The 21,527-nt window shown below is 43.2% G+C and overlaps 1 protein-coding gene across 3 annotated transcripts in view; it reads left to right on the forward strand.

Annotated features, from left to right (window-relative positions):
* The window catches only part of ARID1A (AT-rich interaction domain 1A), a gene marked incomplete at both ends in the record, with an annotated part of 104,666 nt that overhangs the window by 30,287 nt on the left and 52,852 nt on the right, over positions 1–21,527 (forward strand). For all 3 annotated transcript variants that reach the window (XM_080691922.1, XM_080691924.1, XM_080691923.1), the window contains 3 exons: positions 10,990–11,202; positions 13,300–13,752; positions 15,730–15,846. In XM_080691922.1, coding sequence (XP_080548048.1) covers positions 10,990–11,202; positions 13,300–13,752; positions 15,730–15,846 — 783 coding nt within the window. The remainder of the gene's footprint in view (positions 1–10,989; positions 11,203–13,299; positions 13,753–15,729; positions 15,847–21,527) is intronic.

Genomic DNA, 21,527 nt, shown 5'->3' on the forward strand with positions numbered 1-21,527 from the left:
AACCTCAATCCTCCTAGCTCAGCCTCCCAAGTACTAAGAATACAGGCCATGCCACCATGCCCAGTTTATCATCTTGGGTTTTAGACAATACCTAAAGAGGAAAATTTTCTAAAGATGTTGCTTAGTTTCTTTAGAGGCTTTTAAAATTTATTGGAAACAGGGAGGAATAACTTTGATCTTATAAAATGTGATTGTCATTTTAGGAAGAGACTTTTCTCTATAAAAGGTGGTTAAATGGCCGGGCATGGTGATGCACACTTGTAAACCTCCCCCACCCCCCACCCCCAGCCCCACGCATGCCGGCGCTTGGGAGGCAGAGACAGGAGGATCGCGCAGGTTCGAGGCCAGCCTTGCTGGCTTATGAGACCCTGTTTCCAAATAAAAAAAGATAAAAAGGTGGTTAAATGGACATGCTACAGACCAAAATTTCCCATTTGTTGGGAAATTCATTAGTTTAGTGCTGTAGCTGCTTTGTTTGAAGGACTCTTCCTGGTGCCAAAGAATAAAGAAATACCAGCCACCTGGTTGTGGTTTTTCTGGCAGGCCTCTTTTAGATGGACAGCTGTGAAGTGGTTATTACAGTTGGCTCTCATCTGTTTGAGTTTTGCTAGCTGATTTGGTGACTCTTACCCTTGTTGTCTCCTTCTAATCTGAGTTTTCTCACATCTTCTAAGAGGAGCCGAAATATCCACAAATGAGGCTTCGTGTGTTGTTCTGTATCATTTTTGAGAGAGAGTAGGGGTTATAAGGTTTTGAGTCTGAGGCCTGGGTGTAGCCCCTTCTCAGGTTTTCCTCAGGCTAGTGCTTCAGGCATATATTGAAAATGGGTCCTTAAACTTGGAAACTGGAGGTTCAAAAGAATTTTAAAAAAAACAGAACTTGCCGGGCGTGGTGGCACACACTTGTAATCCCAGCATTCTCCCAGCATTTGGGAGGCTGAGACAGGAGGATCGAGGTTCGCGGACAGCTTCAGCTACTTAGTGAGGCCCTCCACAGCTCAGTGAGACCCTGTTTCAAAATAAAGAATAAAAAATAGGGTAGGGGGTGTAGCTCGGAGGTCGAATGCCCCTGGGTTCCATCCCCAGACCCGCAAAAACAAACAAACAACAACAACAACAACAAAAAACCCCAGAACTCTCCTTTTTGAGTGGTAGTTGCTACCTAGTTGGTGATTTCTCTTGCCAAAGGCCGATGGCCAGCTTATTTAGAATTTGAATAAACTAAAACTAGAATGAAGTAATTGTTCTCTTATCTCTTGGCAAAGTAGAAAAATTGGGGTATGGCTCTCAGGTTATAAATGATGAAAATCATAGGCCAAGTAGGTTTTGATTTCCTGGGTTAGGTGTTGGTATATCTGATGAGATTGTAATTTTCCTGTTATCCATTTAGTTTCAAGATGTCCTTAGTGATGTCTCTGAGGCCAAATAGGAAGTTAGGGGGTCCCTTACTGTCCTAGGCCATATAAACAGTCACATCTCCCCACTGTTCAAAAGTAAAAACAAAGCAGGGATAGTTTTCTTATTTTAGGAGACAGGATCGGGAGTAGAACTGAGTTTCTCTTCAGTTGAGGTAAGGGTCTTTAAAACCATGAAGTGCTAAAGAGGGAAAAAAGGCAGGATAAAGGGGCATTAGATACCAATGTCTATGGCTCGGGAAGAAAGGACAGTAAGAATAGTTGGTGCTGGTCAGCTCCTGTGTAGGAGGGCACAAAGGGTGTTCTTTTTGCGCAAGTCTACTCTGTCCTAAGATCTCAGTTTCAAGATTTAAGTGAGCTCTCTGAAGCTGGCAGGAAAGAGAAGGCTTGTTGAGTAGGAGAGGCCTTAAACTTTTATACTGGGCCATGCCTAGAATGCCCGCTAACAGGGGAGGGTCCTCTTCGGGAACTAGTTCAACAGCTGCCGCCTGTCCCTGGAATCACAGGAAGCTGAGGCCTGGTGCCTTTGTATAGGAGCTCCCAGCCAGACAATAGTTTGTGCTGGCGGGGCCATGTGGTGAGTCACGTGACCCAGGGCTGTTTTCTGCTGGGGTCCTTACCCATCTGTTCTCCCGGCTCTTTCTGGGTTATCAGGCGCCAGTCCAAGTCCTCCCAGGCAGCCAGCTTCATGGCCAGAGATTACGAGCACTAACCTTCCTGGCAGGGGCGGTGTGGCTTCGAGTTTATGCAGATTAGCCATGTGTTTCTCACTTAAAGGCGTTCCACAGGAAAAGCCTTTTCCTGTGTTTGGCTCTCAGTGGGCGGTTCCAGCTTACTGTACTGGGACTCAGCAAGCAGCAGGCATGCACGCGAGGGATCACAGCACACTGGCCCCTCTCCCATCCCACCTCCAGTGCTACGTCACCACAACACAGCCACTCTGCTCTCATACTGTTGGTGTCATTCATTCGGTGCCAAGATTGCTTTAAAAAATTCCCTTGGCCCCAGTTCAAACAGGAGTACAGCTGGGATGTGTTAGATTTTAGGCAGTCTGCCCTCAATTTGAGATGAGTTATAAATAGCAGTGCCGACTTCCTTAACTACCGCTCTCTGAGGTAAAATGCAGGTTAATTACTGTGGGAATCAATTAGGGGGTTCTTTCGGTTAAAGAGCCAGGGATGCATTTTTTTATTGTTATTATTAAAAGTCATACAACAAATCTGGCCAGGAATAAATTGGAAGCACAAGGAGTAAGAAATAATATTTAACTGTCCCAAATCCAAGGTTATGGCTCTCAGTTGATACTGGCCCCGCCTAGCTGACATTCAGATGGATGACAGAAGAAGTGAGGGCTGGTCAAGCGATGGACCCTTCCACAGTCCTTGGCTCGCCACTCTCTACTTGCTCACTCTGATCCATGGCACTCTGGAGTACCAGTCTGGCCCTTAGGCTGTTGCCGGGTCACTTCTTCTCATGTTGGTCTAGGATTGGAGTCATTCTCTGTTGGACTTTTGTTTCAGAATTATGAAGTTTCTCGTTCTGATAGCACTGCCACGTGACGTACATTTTGGTGAATGGTATTTCGCCATGCTTGAAAGTGATTGTCCTGTCTTCTGTGCTCTCTTAATAATTTGTAGTCAGATAGGGAATTTGTATCTAGGTTTAATCTGTTGTGTCCAGAAATTGGTTATTTTAGTCTTTTATATTTCAGGAGCCTCTGAGGTCATTGCAGCTTTCCTTGGTGCAATAAGGGGTTCCAGTAAGCCACCTGATCTGGAGTGGCTTGTCATTCTCTTGACTTGGAGAAGGGGAACTCTATGCCTGTGGTTAGTCCTTGAGCTGTTCATTCTGAATATATTCAGGACAAGCCTGCTAGGCACCCATGCCTTTATGCCTCTGTACTGCAGTTTTGGTGCATTGCATTTCATTTGGCTAGCAGTTGTAACACAGCCAGTGACCTGGAAGGAGACAAAAGGTAGATGGAGACAGAGGCATTTTCTTTTTTTTTTTCTTTTTCTTTTTTTTTTGGGGGGGGGTGGTACTGGGGTTCCTGGAGACACTTCTAACTCCGGGCTACACTCCCAGACCTATTTTTATACTTTTATTTGGAAACAGGGTCTCTTAAGCCAGAATGCCTGGCTTCGAACCTGCGCGATCCTCCTGTCTCTGCCTCCCAAGCGCAGGAATTACAAGCGTGCACCACCACGCCTGGCTAATTTTTTTTTTTTTGTACTAGAAATGAAACCCAGGGGCTTTCTACCTCTGGGCTACACTCCCAGACCTATTTTATATTTTATTTAGAAACAGGGTCTCACTAAGTTGCTGAGAGCCTCACTAAGTAGCTGAGGCTGGCTTTGAACCTTTGTAATCCTCCTGTCTCAGCCTCCCAAGAGAGGGGATTACAAGTGTGTGCCACCACGCCTCAGAGATGTTTTCTTCCAGTTGTTTCCCCCTTTTTATTTTTTATTTTATTAATTTATTTATTTTGCAGTACTGGTGATGGAACACAGGGACATTCTACCTCTGAGCTACACCCCCAGCCCTATTTTTTTATTCTTTATTTTGAAACAGGGTCTCACTGAGTTGGATTTTTATTTTTTATGAATGCAAGAGAGTATATAGCAGGGGGCCTGACTTCCCTGATCAAGGGGCAGCATTTTCCTCTCAATTATGTGTCTCTATGGCAGAGCCTTTGCTTTTGAAGTATAATCACAGTAATCTATTCCTGTGGTTTCCCATTGAAAGGATTTCCTCTCTGTCTTTCCCAAAGTGGAATCTCTGGCTCTTTGCAGCTGTGATTTGGTATTTCCTACCCCTGCCTTGTGCTTGCAGACTGCTGATACGATTTTTTTCTATCATATATATACTAGGGTTTTTTCTGTTCTGAAATTGTCCCCCCCCAATAAAATTGATTAGTGAAGATTCAAGGACCTTTCTCTGTGAGAGATTAAACGACAGCATTTCACCTATAACTGCACATCACAAATCCTTCACAATGATTTTAAATATCAGAAGTGTGAGCAAGGGCCTGCCCACCTACCTACCTTCCTTTCCCTTTTTTTCTGCCTTCTTCCTTCCCGGCTTTATTTTTTATTTTGAAACAGGGTCTCACTAAGTTACGGAGGGCCTCACAAGTTGCTAGGCTGGCCACGAACCTGTGATCCTCCTGTCTCAGCCTCTCAAGTACTGGGATTACAAGCACGTGCCACTACACTTGGCTAAGCCTTTTTTTTGTTGTTTTTGTTTTGTGGTACTGGGGATGGAACTCGGAGGCATTCTACCTCTGAGCTGCATCCCCAGTCCTTATTTGTATTATTTTGAAACAGGGTCTCACTGAGTTACAGAGGGCTTTACTAAGTAGCTGAGGCTGTCTGCAAACCACAGTCCTCCTGTCTCAGCCTCTCAAATGCTGGGATCACAAGCATGCGTCACCACACTTGGCCAGCCTTTGGTTTTTAAGCAATGAATGTATTTGGGGATGTATTGCGGTTTTAAAATCCTTCTGGTATAGAATATTCTCAGAATTTGCTTCTGTTCTCGAGACCTTGATTTTTTTTTTAAGCAGTACTAAGGATGGGCATTTTACTTTTAAGTTACAACTCCACTGTATTTTTTTTTCCTTTTTATTTTGAAATAGGATTTCACTAAATTGCAGAGGGCCTCAAGTTGCTGAGGCTGGCCACGAAACTGTGATCCTCCTATCTCAGCCTCCCAAGTACTGGGATTACACGCATGCACCACCAACCATGCCTGGCTTCCCTTGACTACCGCTCTTCAATTCTAATCCACCTGCTGGCCATAGTGGCTCAAAATTTTAATTCCAGTGCTTGGGAGGGTGAGACAGGAGGATTGCAGGTTTGTGGACAGCCGCAGCTACTTAGTGAGGCCTTGTTTCCAAATAAAGAATAAAAACTAGGGTTGGGGGTGAAGCTTGGAGGTAGAATGTCCCTGGTGTAGAATGTTCCATCCCTGCCGGGTGTGGTGGCACACGCTTGTAATCCCTGCGCTTGGGAGGCAGAGACAGGAGGATCGCGCTGGTTCGAAGCCAGCCTCAGCTACCTAGTGAGGCTCTCAGCAATTTAGTGAGACCCTGTTTCCAAATAAAGTATAAAATAGGTCTGGGAGTGTAGCCCGGAGGTAGAAGGGCTTCCAGGAACCCCAGTACCACAAAAAAAAAAAAAAAAAAAAAAAGAATGTTCCATCCCTAGCTGGGTGTGATGGCCCACACTTGTAATCCCAGCACTTGGGAGGCTGAGACAGGAGGATCGTGCAGATTCAAAGCCAGCCTCAGCTACCTAGTGAGGCTCTCAGCAATTTAGTGAGACCCTGTTTCCAAATAAAGTATAAAATAGGTCTGGGAGTATAGCCCGGAGGTAGAAAAAGCCCCTGGGTTTCACCCCCAGCACCACCAAAATAAATAAGTAAATAAATAATTAATAATGTTCCATCCTCAGTACCACAAAAATAAAAAATTAAAAATATTAATCCTCACCAAATTTTGTTCTGCTGTCAAATTCTTTCTTGTCTTGGTGTTAGGTGTAGGGTAGCTCTGGCCCTGTGGCTGAATGGTTGAATTTGGATTTTTTCCATTGTATCTTTTACCCACTCCTTGCAGTAAGGCAGCATTGCAATCAAGCAACTACTGAGCCTTAGTTGTACTTAGATATTTGGGAACCTATACCTGAACTTTGTCTTCCCAGAACTTAGTTTTAGCCAGGTGTAATGGAGCCCCATCCACTCTGGAGGCCAAGGTAGGAGGATCAACTTGAGCTAGGATATTAAGGCCACCCTATGCAACATAGCAAGATCTCATCTAAAACAACCCAAATCAGAGCAAAAGAACTTAAGTCTTAGAAAATGCAATCAAAGCTGGGTGTGGTGGCACATGCTTGTAATTCCAGCATTTAGGAGGCAGAAGCAGGAGGATTGTGGTTTGCAGTCAACCTCAGCTACTTAGGCTCTTTGCAATTTAGTGAGACCTTGTTTCAAAATAAAGAATAAAATAGGGCTGGGGTGTAGCATGAAGGAGCCCAAGCCCTTCCATTGAATTAGACTCTCAGAGGGGAGCCCCAGGTATTTGTGAAGCTTCACAGAAAATTTCAATCTATAGCCCTGGTTAATACTTAACTACTGCTCTAGAAGCTCCATAGTAACCATGGTTATAACTGCCCCTTGTGTTGTGAAGAGACTAGATGAACAGAAATACCCAGAGCAAGTTGGTCTCTGCTCAGCAAATGTTTCTTCACTTGGGGCCATATAGAAGCTGCAGTCTGGGATGAGATGAGCACTTCTTTATGGTATGTGGCATGAAGTAGCTGTGTAAGCCGCTGTACTCTTTACAAGAGAGAACAGTGATAGTGTGGCTCCATTGCCAGGTGCATTGGGAAAGACCATATGCTATTTATTACTCACTAGTCCAATTGTTAAATTTGAACCTCTTAAATAGTCCCTAAAGATTCCATGTAGCTCCAAAATTATGATTGGGAACACTATTGAAGTTTCTAATGTAGATGTAGGACTTGGAATAAAAGTTGTTAGAATTATTGGAAACAGCCCCTTAAATAACATTGACATAGAGTAGTGATTTAGAACACCGTTTCACTGTGATCCTATGCAGTTTGGAAAAGAACAGTACTCCCAACATTATCATTACCTTTTTAGCTGAGATTTCAGTTGTACCCTGAGAGAGGACTCTGCCTTTGTGGATTATTGCCCTGTCTATTTTCCTTCATGATAGCATTATTTCCTCTGCCCCCCACCCCCTACTCTGGGGTAGCAGAGATTGAACCCAGGGCCGCTCTACAACCGAGCCTCATCCCAGCTCTTTTCTTTTCTTTTCTTTTCTTTTCTTTTCTTTTCTTTTCTTTCTTTCCTTTTTTTTGGACTGGAGATCGAACCCAGGGCGGTGGCACTTGCCAGGCAAGTGCTTTGCCTCTTGAGATACATCCTAGCCTTCCTCCTGCTCCTCCTTTTTTTTTTTTTTTTTTTTTTTTTTTTTTTTTTTTTTGTGGAACCCAGGGACTTTCTACCTCTGGGCTATACTCCCAAACCTATTTTATATTTTTTAATTTGGAAATAGGGTCTCACTAAGTTGCTGAGAGCCTCACTAAGTAGCCGAGACTGGCTTCGAACCTGCGCAATCCTACTGTCTCAGCTTCCCAAGCGTGGTGATTAGGAGCATGCGGCTCCTTATTCTTTATTTTGATAGTCTCGCTAAGTTGGCCAGGTTGGCCTCAAGCTTGTTGATTCTGCTGCTCAGACTCCCTACTTGCTGGGATCATATGTGTGTACTGTCAAATCCAGCCTCTAATTCTCCTATTATAAAACATTTAGTAGCTTTCTCCTCCTCCTCCTCCTCCTCCTCCTCCTCCTCCTCCTTCTTCTCCTCCTCTCTCTCTCTCTCTCTCTCTCTCTCTCTCTCTCTCACACACACACACACACACACACACACACACACTGGAGGCTGAATTCAGAGGCATTCTACCTCTGAGTTGCACCTTCAACCCTATTTTAGTAGCATTCTTAAAAAGGGGGTGGATAGGTACAGAAAAACAATTGGTTGGATGCCCCTTATAAAATAACAGAACTAGAAAGGACCCCAAAGATAATCTAGACCAATAGTTTTTTGTTTGTTTGTTTTGAAACAGTCTCACTAAGTTGCTGAGGCTGGCCTTGAACCTGTGATTCTCCTGTCTCAGTCTGCTAAGCACTGTGGTTATAGGAATGCACCGTGGTACCTGCTAGATCAGTGTTTGTTTTTGCTGTACTGGGGATTGAAGTCAGGGTTGCTCTACCTTTGAGCTATAACTCCAATCCTTAAGTTTTATTTTGGGAAAGGGTCTTGTTAAGTTGCCCATATTGACCACAGCCTTGGTGATCTCCTGCCACAGCCTTCCAAGTATTGAGTAGCATCATCACATCTAGCTTAGACCAGTGGTTCTTAAAGTGGTCCCTAGACGCAGAGCACCAGCACCACCTTGTTGCGAATGTATAGTCTAGGCCCCGCCCTGAGCCTACTAAATCAGACTTAGGGTGATTCCCAGTGGTCTGTGGCTTTACCAAGCCCTCCAGATGATTTTGATGCATGCTAAATTTTGAGAACCAATGAACTCAATTTCAGAGTTAATGATAGACTTAGATTACTAATATCTATCCTCCACTCTTAATTTGAGATTCTATTTCAAGTTTATCAGACCTAAACCTGTCCCCCAACTGGGTATGTTTTGGAGAAATTAAAAACCCTTCTCTCCTTCACATCACCAATAGATACAGGTGTTATCTCTGGTGGAGGAAAGTAACGCTAGGGCTGTTTTATGAAAAAGTCTGATAGGATAAAGACATGTTGAAAATTGAACAAGCCAGGTGTGGTGGCACATGCCTGTAATTTCAGTACTTGAGAGGCTAAAACAGGAGAATCACATTTTGGAGGAGGGCTTCAGCAATTTAGGGAGACTTTCAGCAACCTAGCGAGATCATATTTTTAAAAAAAAAAAGATAAGCCAGGCATGATGGCGTATGCCTATAATCCTAGTACTTGGGAGTCTAAGACAGGAGGATCACAGGTTTGAGGGCACCCACTGCAAGTAGTGAGACGCTCATCAACCTCGTGAGCCTCTTTCAAGATAAAAATTTTTAAAAAGGCCGGGCATGGTGGCCCACGCTTGTAATCTCCGCACTTGGGAGGCTGAGACAGGAGGATCGCACAGGTTCGAAGCCAGCCTTAGTGAGGCTCTCAGCAACTTAGTGAGACCCTCTTTCCAAATAAAATATTTTTTTAAAAAAAGGTCTGGGAGTATAGCCCAGGGTAGAAAGCCTCTGGATCCCACCCCCAGTACCACCAAAAAAATAAAAAAATAAATTAAAAAAAAAAAAAAACCAGAGCTCAGGGTGTAGCTCAGAGATAGAATGCTCCTGGGTTTGTTCCCCAGTACCATGTACACAAAAAAGGGTTTGGGTGTAGCTTAGAGGTAGAATAACCCTGGGTTCAGTTCCTCAGTAACACACACACACACACACACACACACACACACACACACACACACACACACACACACACTGAGTGAGCTAATTGAACCTGTTTCTTCAAGAGCTAGAAAGAACTTTTTTTTTTATAAACGAATACTTGTGGCTTTTACTTGGCATTTTTGTTGGTGGTGCTATGCTGTACTTCTCTGTGTGTGTATGTGTTTCTGGGGATGGAACCCAGAAGCAGCATCCTACCTCTAAGCTTTCATTCTTTTTATTTTGGAATATGGCCTAGCTGGGTGTGGTGGTGCACACTTAATCTCAACATTCAGGAGGTTGTAGCTAGGAGGTCGAATGCCCCTGGGTTCCATCGCTAGACCCCCCTCCCCCCGGAAAAAAAAAAAAAGAAATATGACCTGAGTAGGGTGTGGTGGTGCACGTTTGTAATCTCAGCATTTGGGAGGCTAGGACAGGAGAACCACGGTTTGAGGACAGCCTCAGCTACTCAGGCCCTTTGCAACTCAGTGAGAACTCTATTTCAAAATAAAGAATAATAAAAAAATAGAGCTGGGGGTAAAGCTCGGAGGCAGAATGCCCCTGGGTTCCATCCCCAATACTGAAAAAAAAAAAAAAAGAAGAAGAAGAAGAAGAAGGAAGGAAGGGAGAAAAGAAAGAAATATGGAGAAATATGGCCTTACCAAGTTGCTGGAGGCCTTGCTGAGGCTGGCTTTCAACTTGTGGTTTTCCTGTCTCAGCCTCCCAAATAATGGGATTATAGGCATGTACCACCAGTCCTGGCTTCTGTATCTCGTTCTTTAAAGACACAAGTTCTATCTTTATATTCTCAAATTTGAATATTAAAGTAAATGAACTTTTTTACTTCAGATGCACAAGTCAGGAAATTCAGGTTACTATTTCCTCAACAACCATTACCTTTTTTGTTTGTTTTGTTTTAAGCCCCATTCTCCTTGGACTGAGGATCAAACTCAGGGCCTATATGTGCTAGGAAATTGCTCTGCCAGTGTATTAAATCCCCAGTCAACTGACAACTATTACTTAGTGTCTTTGCTTTATTTGAAGAAAGTATAAGTTTAATTTGTGACACAGTGCAAATGAGGTTGAATGTGCAAAGGAAAAATGTTTCCACAATTCAAATAGTAGAAGCCTCTGAATGTTGTATCTCTGAGCTGCTAGACATACATATTGAAGTCTTAGGTTTGATGTTGTGAAGCAAACTCTTAAGGCATAACAAGACTTTCCTCTCCACTGGAAGGGCCTTTGTTGTGATTTCTACACCATAGAGAGCATGTATTAATTGTTCTACACCTGGCCTTTTCCCTTCAATCTCTAGTTGTACCAAACTTACCAAGTAGTTTTTAGTTAACAAGGTGTTTTCACAAACAGGTGCTATTTTTATTTTATATATGACAATCAAGTTTCTGAAGAGGGTTAAATGACCCACCCAAGGGTTAGTGGGTCCATCCTATTACTTTTTCAGAGTAACACACTTCCTATGTGGCATACAGATTTCAAGAGACACATATACTTGGGTTGTATGTTCTTAGAGGCCATCAAAGCTTCAGGTTAATGAAATGCTCTTTATTTTATAGCCATCCAGTCCAATGGATCAGATGGGCAAGATGAGACCTCAGCCATATGGCGGGACTAACCCATACTCGCAACAACAGGGACCTCCTTCAGGACCGCAGCAAGGACATGGGTACCCAGGGCAGCCATATGGGTCCCAGACTCCGCAGCGGTACCCGATGACCATGCAGGGCCGGGCGCAGAGTGCTATGGGCGGCCTGTCTTATGCACAGCAGGTAGATGGTGACTGATTACTCTGACCCTCATTGCTATCTAGGATACTGTCTATGAGTTGTAGAATCAGAGAATGTATCCTCCACTTCTAAGCCTCTTGACAGGAGCACAAGCTAGCTCATCTAGTTATAGTGTGCTATTAATAAGGCCAAGGTTTCCAAGGAAAATGCTGCCAGAACCAGGAAGCTTATTTTTCTTTTCTCTTTTTCTCTTCTATTTTTTTCTTTCTTTTCTTGTCTCCTCTTCTTTTCTTCCCTTCCTTCCTCCCCCCCCCAAGGTATTGCTCATACTAATGTGTTCTACTACTGTGCTACACCCCAGCCTCTCTTTCTCTCTTACTTGGTTGGCCTGCTTATACCCACAGAGTGCTGATCTCTGAGGGATGTGGGACAGAAGAAAGGCTTGGCTGGATACCTATATACCACTACTACAAAGAAAATCATTCATACCATATGTCCTGGGGATGTTTTCCAAGGTGTTCATCATACCAACTCTCTGGGTCAAAACAAATGTTTAGGAGGAACTTGAAAAAAAAGATTAAGCAATAAAAATGTTAATTATACTGTTAAAATATTCAAATTGACTCCTATCTTTTTGGCCATCCACACCATTATCTTTTTTGAGGGGTCATGCTGACCCAAGGCCTTGAGCATGCTAGCAAGGGTTCTGCCACTGAGTTACACCCCAAACCCACACTATTATATTTTCATCGTCATTTTTGTGTTGACATAAACCTAAAGTTACTTCTAAGTCTAAAGTAAAGATGCCCTTTAATATAGAAAGTGAGATACTGTCACTTGTTTATTTTCCTTTCTTTTTCTCTTTTTCCATTGAGAAAACTGAGGAGAGATCAGGTGGAATTTTTTTTGGCAGTGGGGAAGCTACTTACCAGATATATCCCCAGTGCCTAAAATAGTGCTAGCATAAGAAAGCAAGTAGGCCCTGAAATATTGTTTAAATGAAGACTAAATGAAAGGCAAAACCAAAGTAGCTTAGTGATTTGCACACTCTCTGGCTTACTAAACCCTAGGTTTTTAGCTGGCCAAGCCAGGCTGCTATTGATTCTTCTTTGTGGCTTTTATACAAATTACTTTTTTTTTTGGTGGTACTGGGGATAGAACCCAGGGCTTTCTACCTCCAAGCTACACTCCCAGGCCAATTTTATATTTTATTTAGAAATAGGGTCTCACTAAGTTTAGCTGAGGCTTTGAACCTGTGAGATCCTCCTGTCTCAGCCTCCCAAATGCTGGGATTATGAGCATGAGTTGCCATGCCTGGCTCTTTTTCTTTTCTTTTTTTTTTTTTTCTTTTTTCTTTTGTGGTACTGGGGATTGAACCCAGGGGCATTCTACCTCTGAGCTACACCCCCAGCCCTTTTTTTTTCTTCTTTTTCTTTTCTTTTTTTGGTGGTATTGGGGTTCCTGGAAGCCCTTCTACCTCTGGGCTACATTTCCAGACCTATTTTATACTTTTTTTTTTTTTTTTTTTTTTTTAAACAGGGTCTCTTAAGCCAGCTCAACTGGCCTCGAACCTGTGCGATCCTCCTGTCTTTGTCTCCCAAGTGCGGGGATTACAAGCGTGTGCCACCACGCCTGGCCCTTATTTATTTATTTTTTCTTTAATTTGGAACAGGGTTTCACTAAGTTGTAAAGGCCCTATGTAGCTGAGGCTGGCCACAATCCTCCTGTCTCAGCCTCCCAAGTACTGAGATTACAAGGGTGTGCCACCACGCCAGGCTAGGATACAAATTTCTAGTGCATATAAAAACAGGCTAGGCCATGATTTAAAAAAAAAAAAAAGAGTAGGCTTGTTGGTGAAAATAGCTGTTCTTGAACTTGTGTAGGTTGCCCAGATATTAAATGGTATAAATTTTGAAGGGATGAATGCAATCTACATGTAAATAAACCTCTTACTAACCAATTTTGGTCATTCTTCCTGCCTCGGTTTATATAGGAATGATAGAATAACTCTACTTTCTTATTATAGGGCTTGACATACCTGCTTTCTATACCCATTCTCAGGACATACCTTTTGATAGAATACCTCATCTTCTTCAGTTAGGAAAGTCATTGCTAAAAGTATCTTTTCCTTTCCTACAGATTCCTCCTTATGGACAACAAGGCCCCAGCGGGTATGGTCAGCAGGGCCAGACTCCATATTACAACCAGCAAAGTCCTCACCCCCAGCAACAGCAGCAACCCTACTCCCAGCAACCACCATCCCAGACCCCTCACACCCAACCTTCATATCAGCAGCAGTCACAGTCTCAGCCACCACAGCTCCAGCCCTCTCAACCTCCATATTCCCAGCAACCATCCCAGCCTCCACATCAACAGTCTCCAACTCCATACCCCTCCCAGCAGTCCACGACACAGCAGCACCCCCAGAGCCAGCCCCCCTACTCACAGCCACAGGCACAGTCTCCCTACCAGCAGCAGCAACCTCAGCAGCCAGCATCCTCGACGCTCTCCCAGCAGGCTGCATATCCTCAGCCCCAGTCTCAGCAGTCCCAGCAAACTGCCTACTCCCAGCAGCGCTTCCCTCCACCACAGGTAAGATGACCCTGCCTCTTGCCCTTCTCTTTGTAGCCACAGACAGGTTGGGGGTTGATGTCACAAGAACTTTGCCATACAAATTGGTTCGCTAATGTGTACTTAAAAGCAATTAAACTCTGGGTAAACATGCTAACTGGATTGATTGAACTAATAAAGGCATAACTTCTTAACTGCATACAGACCTATAGTAGTTCTCCTTACTAAAGAAGAAATAGGGTGATGGAAAATTGCATAGATAGGTAACAAAGGTAATGGGACTCTTTATTTTCCCTCCCTCCCTTCCTTCCTTTCTTTCTTTCTTTCTTTCTTTCTTTCTTTCTTTCTTTCTTTCTTTCTTTCTGTACTTAAGATTGAACCCAAGTGTATTCTATCTCTGAGCTACACCCCTAGCCCTGTTTATTTTGAAACAGGGTTTCACTAAGTTGCTAAGAGTCTTACTAAGTAGCTGAGGCTGGCTGTGAACCTGCCATTCTCCTGTTTTGGCCTCCCAAGTACTGGGATTACAAGCGTGCCCGGCTCTTTTTTTTTTTTTCTTTCTCTTTTCTTTTCTTTTCTTTTCTTTTCTTAAAAAACTAGCAGTGCCGCAAAAAAAAAAAAAAAAAAAAAAAAAATTATAGATAGCATAGCCAGGCTTGGTGGCACACTTGTAATCCTAGTACATGAGAAGCCAAGACAGGAGGACTGCAGGTTTCCTGCTAGCCTCAGCAACTTGTGAGGCCCCCTGCAACTTAGACCCTGTTTCAAGAAAAGCAAACCAAAGCAAAGAAAAGAAAAACTGGGGCTGAGGGTATAGCTCAGAGGTAGATGCTCCTGGGTACAACCCCCAGTACCACAAAACAAACACACACACACATTCCACTCCCACCCCAACGTATCAGAACTTGAACACCCAAGTGACTTGCCATGTTGGGAGGCTATATTGTAAATCATTTCTCCAACTGCCATTTCTTTTTTTATTTTTATTTTTTGGTGGTACTGGGGATGGAACCTAGGGGCCTTCTACCTACAGGCTACACTTCCAGACCTATTTTATATTTTATTTGGAAACAGGGTCTCGCTAAGTTGCTGAGGCTGGCTTCGAACCTATATGATCCTCCTGTCTCAGCCTCCCAAGTGCGTGTGCCACCGCGCTTGGCTCCAACTGCCATTTCATTCTTCTGTTGCTCAAAATATTTTGGACCTTTTAATTTGTAATTATGATGTCACATTCTTCAGAATATTTTCAGTGGTGCTTAATCCTGCTTTTTGATAGTGGATTTAACTTTTGGAGCTATGTCTGGCAAACAAGATATAGATAATGACTACAATATAGTGATCTGAGCTTTGTTCTTTTTTTAGGTATTGAACCCAGGGGCATTATGCCTCTGCTATACCCCCATTCCCTTTTTTATTTTATTTTATTTATTTATTTTATTTTATGATACTGGGGATAGAATCCAGGGCCTTCTTTCTACCTCCAAGCTATACCCCCAGGCCCTCCCCCCCTTTTTTTTCTTTATTTTTTGAAACAGGGTCTCACTGAGTTGCACAGGGCCTCAGTAGCTGAGGCTGCCTGCAAACCACGATCCTCCTGTCTCAGCCTCCCAGATGCTGGGATTGCAATTGTGCGCCACCACGCCTAGCTTTTTTATTTTGAAACTGGGTCTTACTAAATTGCTAAGGATCTCCCTAAGCTGCTAAGGCTGGCCACGAATCTGTGATCCTCCTGTCTTCCCTTCCCTAGTACTGGGATTATGTATCATATTACATTATCTTAAATATATACAGTATATATAATATAAATAGTATTAGAAAGAGTGCACTATTGAAATACTTAAAGCACCATGGCTTGGATTTTTCTACCTTCAGATAACACAGTTCCCAATTGTGCTTTGTCATTACACCCATTTCCCTGCAAAAGGGATCTTTCACTATGCAGTAAGCCTGCCTGGCTTATCAGTACCAGGCCATCACAGCTTTTGTTTTCTTCTTTAGGAGCTTTCTCAAGACTCTTTTGGGTCTCAGGCATCCTCAGCCCCCTCGATGTCCTCTAGTAAGGGAGGGCAGGAAGATATGAACCTGAGTCTTCAGTCAAGACCATCCAGCTTGCCTGTGAGTATCTCTGCCACCTTTGAAAAGATGATGGACTAGGGTGGAAACCAGTTTCTGATGGGATGTTTTGGTGGTCTAAATGAGTGATAAGTTATTTCTTGAGTTGGGATTCAGAGTTCTGAGTAGTTGACTGACCTTATAAAATGTCTTTTCTGTCTACCTACCCAGGGAATAGAAGTTGGGTATGGTATGGTGACACACACCTATAATCCCAGTATTTGGGAGGCTGAGACAGGAAGATTGTTTAGTAGGTGAGGATTGTTAAGTAGATGAGGTTCAAAGCCAGCCTCACCTACCTAACAAGACCCTGTTTTTAAATAAAAATAGGGCTGGAGGTGTAGGTCACAAGTAGAATGCCTATAGTTTTGACCCCTAGCAACACACACACACACACACACACACACACACACACACTTAAATAAATTTAGGCCAGGCATGGTGACACACACTTGTAATCCCAGCATTCAAGAGGCAGAGACCAGAGGATCATGGTTCGTGCACAGCCTCAGCTACTTGGCAACTTAGCACCTCAGTAACAACTCTTAACATAACAACTCAGTAACACCCCGTTTCAAAAATAAGAGAGACTAAAATATAGGGCTGGGGGTGTAGCTCAGAGGTAGACTGCCCCTGGGTTCCATCCCCAGTACTACTGCCAAAAAAAAAAAGAGAGAGAGAAGATGGTAGAAGCATTATCTGCTTATCTACTTCCATCAAAGTTGAGAAAAGTCTCCATCATTGTTTTACTTTACTCTTTGAGGGTTTAAGTTTTAGGTTTTGGCTTAGAGTTTAGAGGCAGCATTCTGGGGTACATTTACGCTTGCAATGCCACACTGACCATGGGCAAGATAGAAGTGATTTTTATGGTGGAGGTTGTATGTGAATAGATAATTTTGCCTAGTAGAGTTCATGGTGTCCAGGTGTTGATTATTAACTAACTGCTTATTTGTGGGATGGACTGACAGTATCCTCAGAAAGGCATCCTAATCTGGTGATTAAGATCTTGGGCTCTTCAGCCAGAGTTCTTAGGTCTCTATCTTGATTGTGTGATTAACTCTGTAGCCTGGGGCAAGTCACTTAACCTCTCTATGCCTTAGTTTTACATCTGTAAAATGTACCTAAAGTACCCACTTCATGAATTGGTGATTTAATATTAAATAGGTTAAAACAGGGTATGGTGGCACAAGTTTGTAATCCTAGTACTTGGGAGATTGAGACAGGATTATAGGTTGGAGGACAGCCTCAGCAAGTAGTGAGACTCCCAACCTAATGAGACCCTGTTTCAAATTTAAAAATAGGCCAGGGGTGTCGCTCAGAGGTAGAATGCCCCTGCTTCAATCCCCAATACCATACACATGTAAAAATAGGTTAGTAGGAAAGAGCTTGCTATAGTGAAGACACTATCTTACAGGGCCTACTTGATACTTTAAAGGCAGTTAATACAGCCAGGTGTGGTGGGGCACACTTGTAATCCCAGTACTTGGGAAGGTGAGACAGGAGGATCACAGGTTCATAGCTACCCTCAGCTATTAGTGAGGCCCTTTGCAACTCAGTGAGACCCTGTTTCAAATAAAGAATAAAAAATAGGGCTGGGTGTGTAGCTTGGAGGTAGAATGCCCCTGGGTTCCACCCCTAGTACCGCCCAAAAAAAGGGCAGCTAATACCAAGCTGGGCGTTTTAAAGAAGAATCAGGGTTGAGGATGTGGCTCAGAGGTAGAATGTTCTCCTGGGTTTAATCCCTAGTACCACATACACACACCAGTTAATACCAATTATTTAATACTAGGCTTGTTGTGAGACTTAGTTTTTAACTCTGCTGCTTACATGTAGGCAAAATCTAAATTCTATCTCCGAGCTGTACCTTTCTTTCTTTCTTTCTTTCTTTCTTCCTTCCTTTCTTTCTGTTTCTTTTTCTTTTTAAAATTTTTTGGTGGTCCTGGGTTTCCTGGAAGCTCTTCTACCTCCGGGCTATACTCCCAGACCTATATTATACTTTTTTTTTTTTTGAAACAGGATCTCTTAAGCCAGCACAGCTGGTTTCGAACCTGTGCGATCCTCCTGTCTCAGCCTCCCAAGCGTAGGGATTACAAGTGTGTGCCACCATGCCTGGCTCTAATCTTTTTATTTTTTTGAAACAGGGTCTCACTAAGTTGTAAAGGGCCTAGTTAAGTAGCTGAGGCTGTCCGCGAACCACGATCCTCCAGTCTCAGCCTCCCAAATGCTGGGATTACAAGTGTGCGCCACTATACCCAACTTATTTTTATTTTTGAAACAGGGTCTCCCTAGGTGTCTCATTGCTTGCTGAGGCTGTCCTTGCACCTGTGAGCACTGGGATCATAGGCGTGTGCCACCACGCCTGGCTGCAAAATCTTTTCATCTTCTAAAAGTTAATCTGTATTTCACAGAAATATAATAGGCTATTCTGATATCTAGTAAGTTGTTAGGTAGCAAACCTTCTACCATAAGCCTTATTGCAGTTGGGAAATTGAAGTTCAGCCACATATACCCTGATAAGAATCTTGAGATTTTTACTTAGATTTGTAACTCTGTTAGTCTTAAGTAGTCTAGTTGGGCTTTGTTTGTTTGTTTCAGTACTAGGGATAGAATGGAACCCAGGGCCATTCTACCTTCGAACTACACCGAGCATTATTTTTTATTCTTTATTTTGAAGCAGGGTCTCAGTAAGTTAGAAAGGGCCTCACTAAGTAGCTGAGGCTGTCTGCGAACCACCATCCTTCTGTCTCAGCCTCCCAAATGCTGGGATTACCAGTGTGTACCACCACGCCCGGCTAAATCTAATTATTCTGATTTGGGGGGAAATGTTTTTTGGATCTTGAAGGAAGAATCTCTGTAATGAAGCTTCCATGGCTGCCTGTGAGACCTTTGAGACATACCTTAGTAGGTCAAGGTCTGCAGAGGCCCTCAGTTCAGCTTCCAAGGCCAGGATGCTGCTGTGATGGGACTTCTGAGATTGTTGACTTTCTCAACTGAGGAATTGGGAGAGAAGGAAGTGTCTTAATAAAGTGATCACTCCATGTTCCCTTTTCATTAGCGTCTGTTGCAATCCTTTTCTACATCTTGAACGTCACTGAGATGTGCTTTTTAACCTGATTCAGTCAGAAATGCGTAACCACTCCCTCGTCATCTGTGGTCTGTGGCTAAATCTGGGTGGTATGCCATTGTGACAAGAACCCAAATCTTGAAGTTCTGTTAGTGCTATAAGTTTTCTTCTATGTTTCTTCTTACTTCTGGTGTCATTTTGATAGAAACTTATTTAGTAGTTTTGGTCCTGATATTAGCTCATGCGCAAACATGCTGTGTATCTTCTAAGGGTTGGGAATTCAAGGGCCTTCTGGTTGATCTCCTGAATATGAAGCAAAGGTGTTGGCATCCTTTTAGGCCTGGGGGAGGGTTGTTCCTGGGAAGTCCAAGAAGAAGGAACAGTCCCAAGTTCAGGCTTCTACTATAGATTATTACAAATGGGCCACGTGGGATGTGAACTGGCTGGGTTATTGGCATCTTGTGTTTTCAGTTGCTTTTTTATCCTTCTGCTACTTGGTCCAAGAAACAAAAGTTGGATATTTGAAATTTTGATTTTATGCCAGGCTAGGAGGCAGTCACATTTGAAGAAATGAGTCCGATTCCCTGCTGCCGACCAGTGCATTCCTCCACTAACCAAGGACTTAGAGAGCACCTGTTGAGAGGCTAACAGGACAACAGCTCCTCCAGCTTTGTGTGGTCCTCTTTTTAAATTTTATTTTAATTTTGTTGTACTAGGAATTGAACCCAAAGGTACTCTACCACTGAGCGCCATTCTCAAAGGTAGAATGCCCCTGGGTTTCATCCCTGGTACTGCAAAAAGAAGAAAAAAAGAAAGGAGGAGGTAGGGATGAACCAAACCACACTAACACTGATAAAAGCCTCATATAGGCCCCTGGGATCATTTCTCCCTCCTGCATCTACCCAAGGAAGTACTATCATATAATTGAAATGTGTTTGCTCTAAGTTGATAAAACAGTTTGTTAATACCTATATTTACTTAAATGGTAAGCTTCTGGAGGGCAGACACTGTTACTGACCTCTGTGGTTTTTAATACCTGTCACATGACCAGATGACATAACGACAGCTACATGTTAGAATTGCCTGGGGAATAACTTATTTTGTGGTACTGGGGATTGAACCCAGCACCTTCTACCTCTGAGCTATGCCCTGGTCCCCCTTTTCCCTTCCTTCCTCTCTTTCTGCCTTTTCTTTTTCGTGTGTGTGTGTGTGTGTGTGTGTGTGTGTGTGTGTGTGTGTGTTACTAGGGATTGAATGCAGAGGAACTGTACCTCCAATACATTCCCAATCCTATTTTATTTTTTATTTGGAAACAGGGTTTCTTTATGTTGCTGAGGCTGGCTTCGAACCTGTGATCCTCCTGTCTCAGATGCCCAAGTATTGAAATTACAGGTGTGTGTGCTACCACACTTGGCTCTATTTTTTTTTTTTATTTTTTGTTTATTGTGGTACTGGGTATGGAACCCAGGAGCATTCTACCTCTGAGTGACACCCCAAGCTCTCTTTTTTATTCTTTATTTTGAAACAGGGTCTCACTGAGTTGCAAAAGGCCTCACTAAATGGCTGAGGCCGTCCGCGAACTGCGATCCTTCTGTCTCAGCCTCTCAAATGCTGGGATTACAAGTGTGTGCCCGTCTTATTATTTTTATTTTTAATCAGGGTCTCACTAAATTGCAGATGGCTTCACTAAGTGTATTATCTTTTTTTTTGGTGTGTGTATGTGTGGTACTAGGTATGAAACCCAGGAGCATTCCCCAGCCCTGTTTTTTTTTGTGTGTGTGTGTTTTGTTTTGTTTTTAAGTTTGGAAGCAGAGTCTTGCTGAGTTGTGGAGGGTCTCACTACTGAGTTGCTAAGGCTGTCCTAGAACCTGAGATTCTTCTGTCTCAGCCTCACAAGTACTGAAATTATAAACATGCATCACCATACCTGGCTTGCCCCAAATATTTCTGATTTGCAGCCCAGGTGTAGACATCTACTGCTCCAGATAGTATCATATTTCTTTGCTTTAGTAGAGTCTTAGCACCCATATTTCTTGTCAGTGCTTCTCTCATACACACACACACACACACACACACACACACACACACACACACCTTTTTTTCTTTTTTTTGGTACTGGGGTTTGAACCCAGGTAACTTATTCTACATCTGAGTTATACCCCTAATCCTATTTTTTTAGTTGTTTTGTTTTAACAGGGTCTCTCTGGGTATGATGAGTGTCTTACTACTTGTTGAACCTGTCCTCAAAGCTGCTATCCTCCTTGTCTCAGCTTCTCAAGGACTGGGTTGCAGGTGTGCATGGCCACTCCTGGCTCTATAATTACAGTTACTTATTTCACACAAGCTCAGTGAAGACTGACTTGCTCTGTCTTGCATATTGTCATCAAAGAGCCGGCAACTCATAGAAGGAATAAGCCTGAACAGTGTCCACATAGCATTGCCCATCCAGGCAGTGTATGCCCCCATAGGGATAACTTGGCCATATCACCAGGTTGTTTCCACTTTTAGGGCAAAGCAGGCATCACAAAATGTTATGGAATGCTGGGTGTGGTGGCGCACACTTGTAATCCCAGCGGTTCAAGGACAGCCTCAGCTACTTAGTGAAGCTCTTTGCAACTCA

This window comes from Muscardinus avellanarius (assembly GCF_963383645.1).
Source record: "Muscardinus avellanarius genome assembly, chromosome: 3".
NCBI lineage: Eukaryota > Metazoa > Chordata > Mammalia > Rodentia > Gliridae > Muscardinus > Muscardinus avellanarius.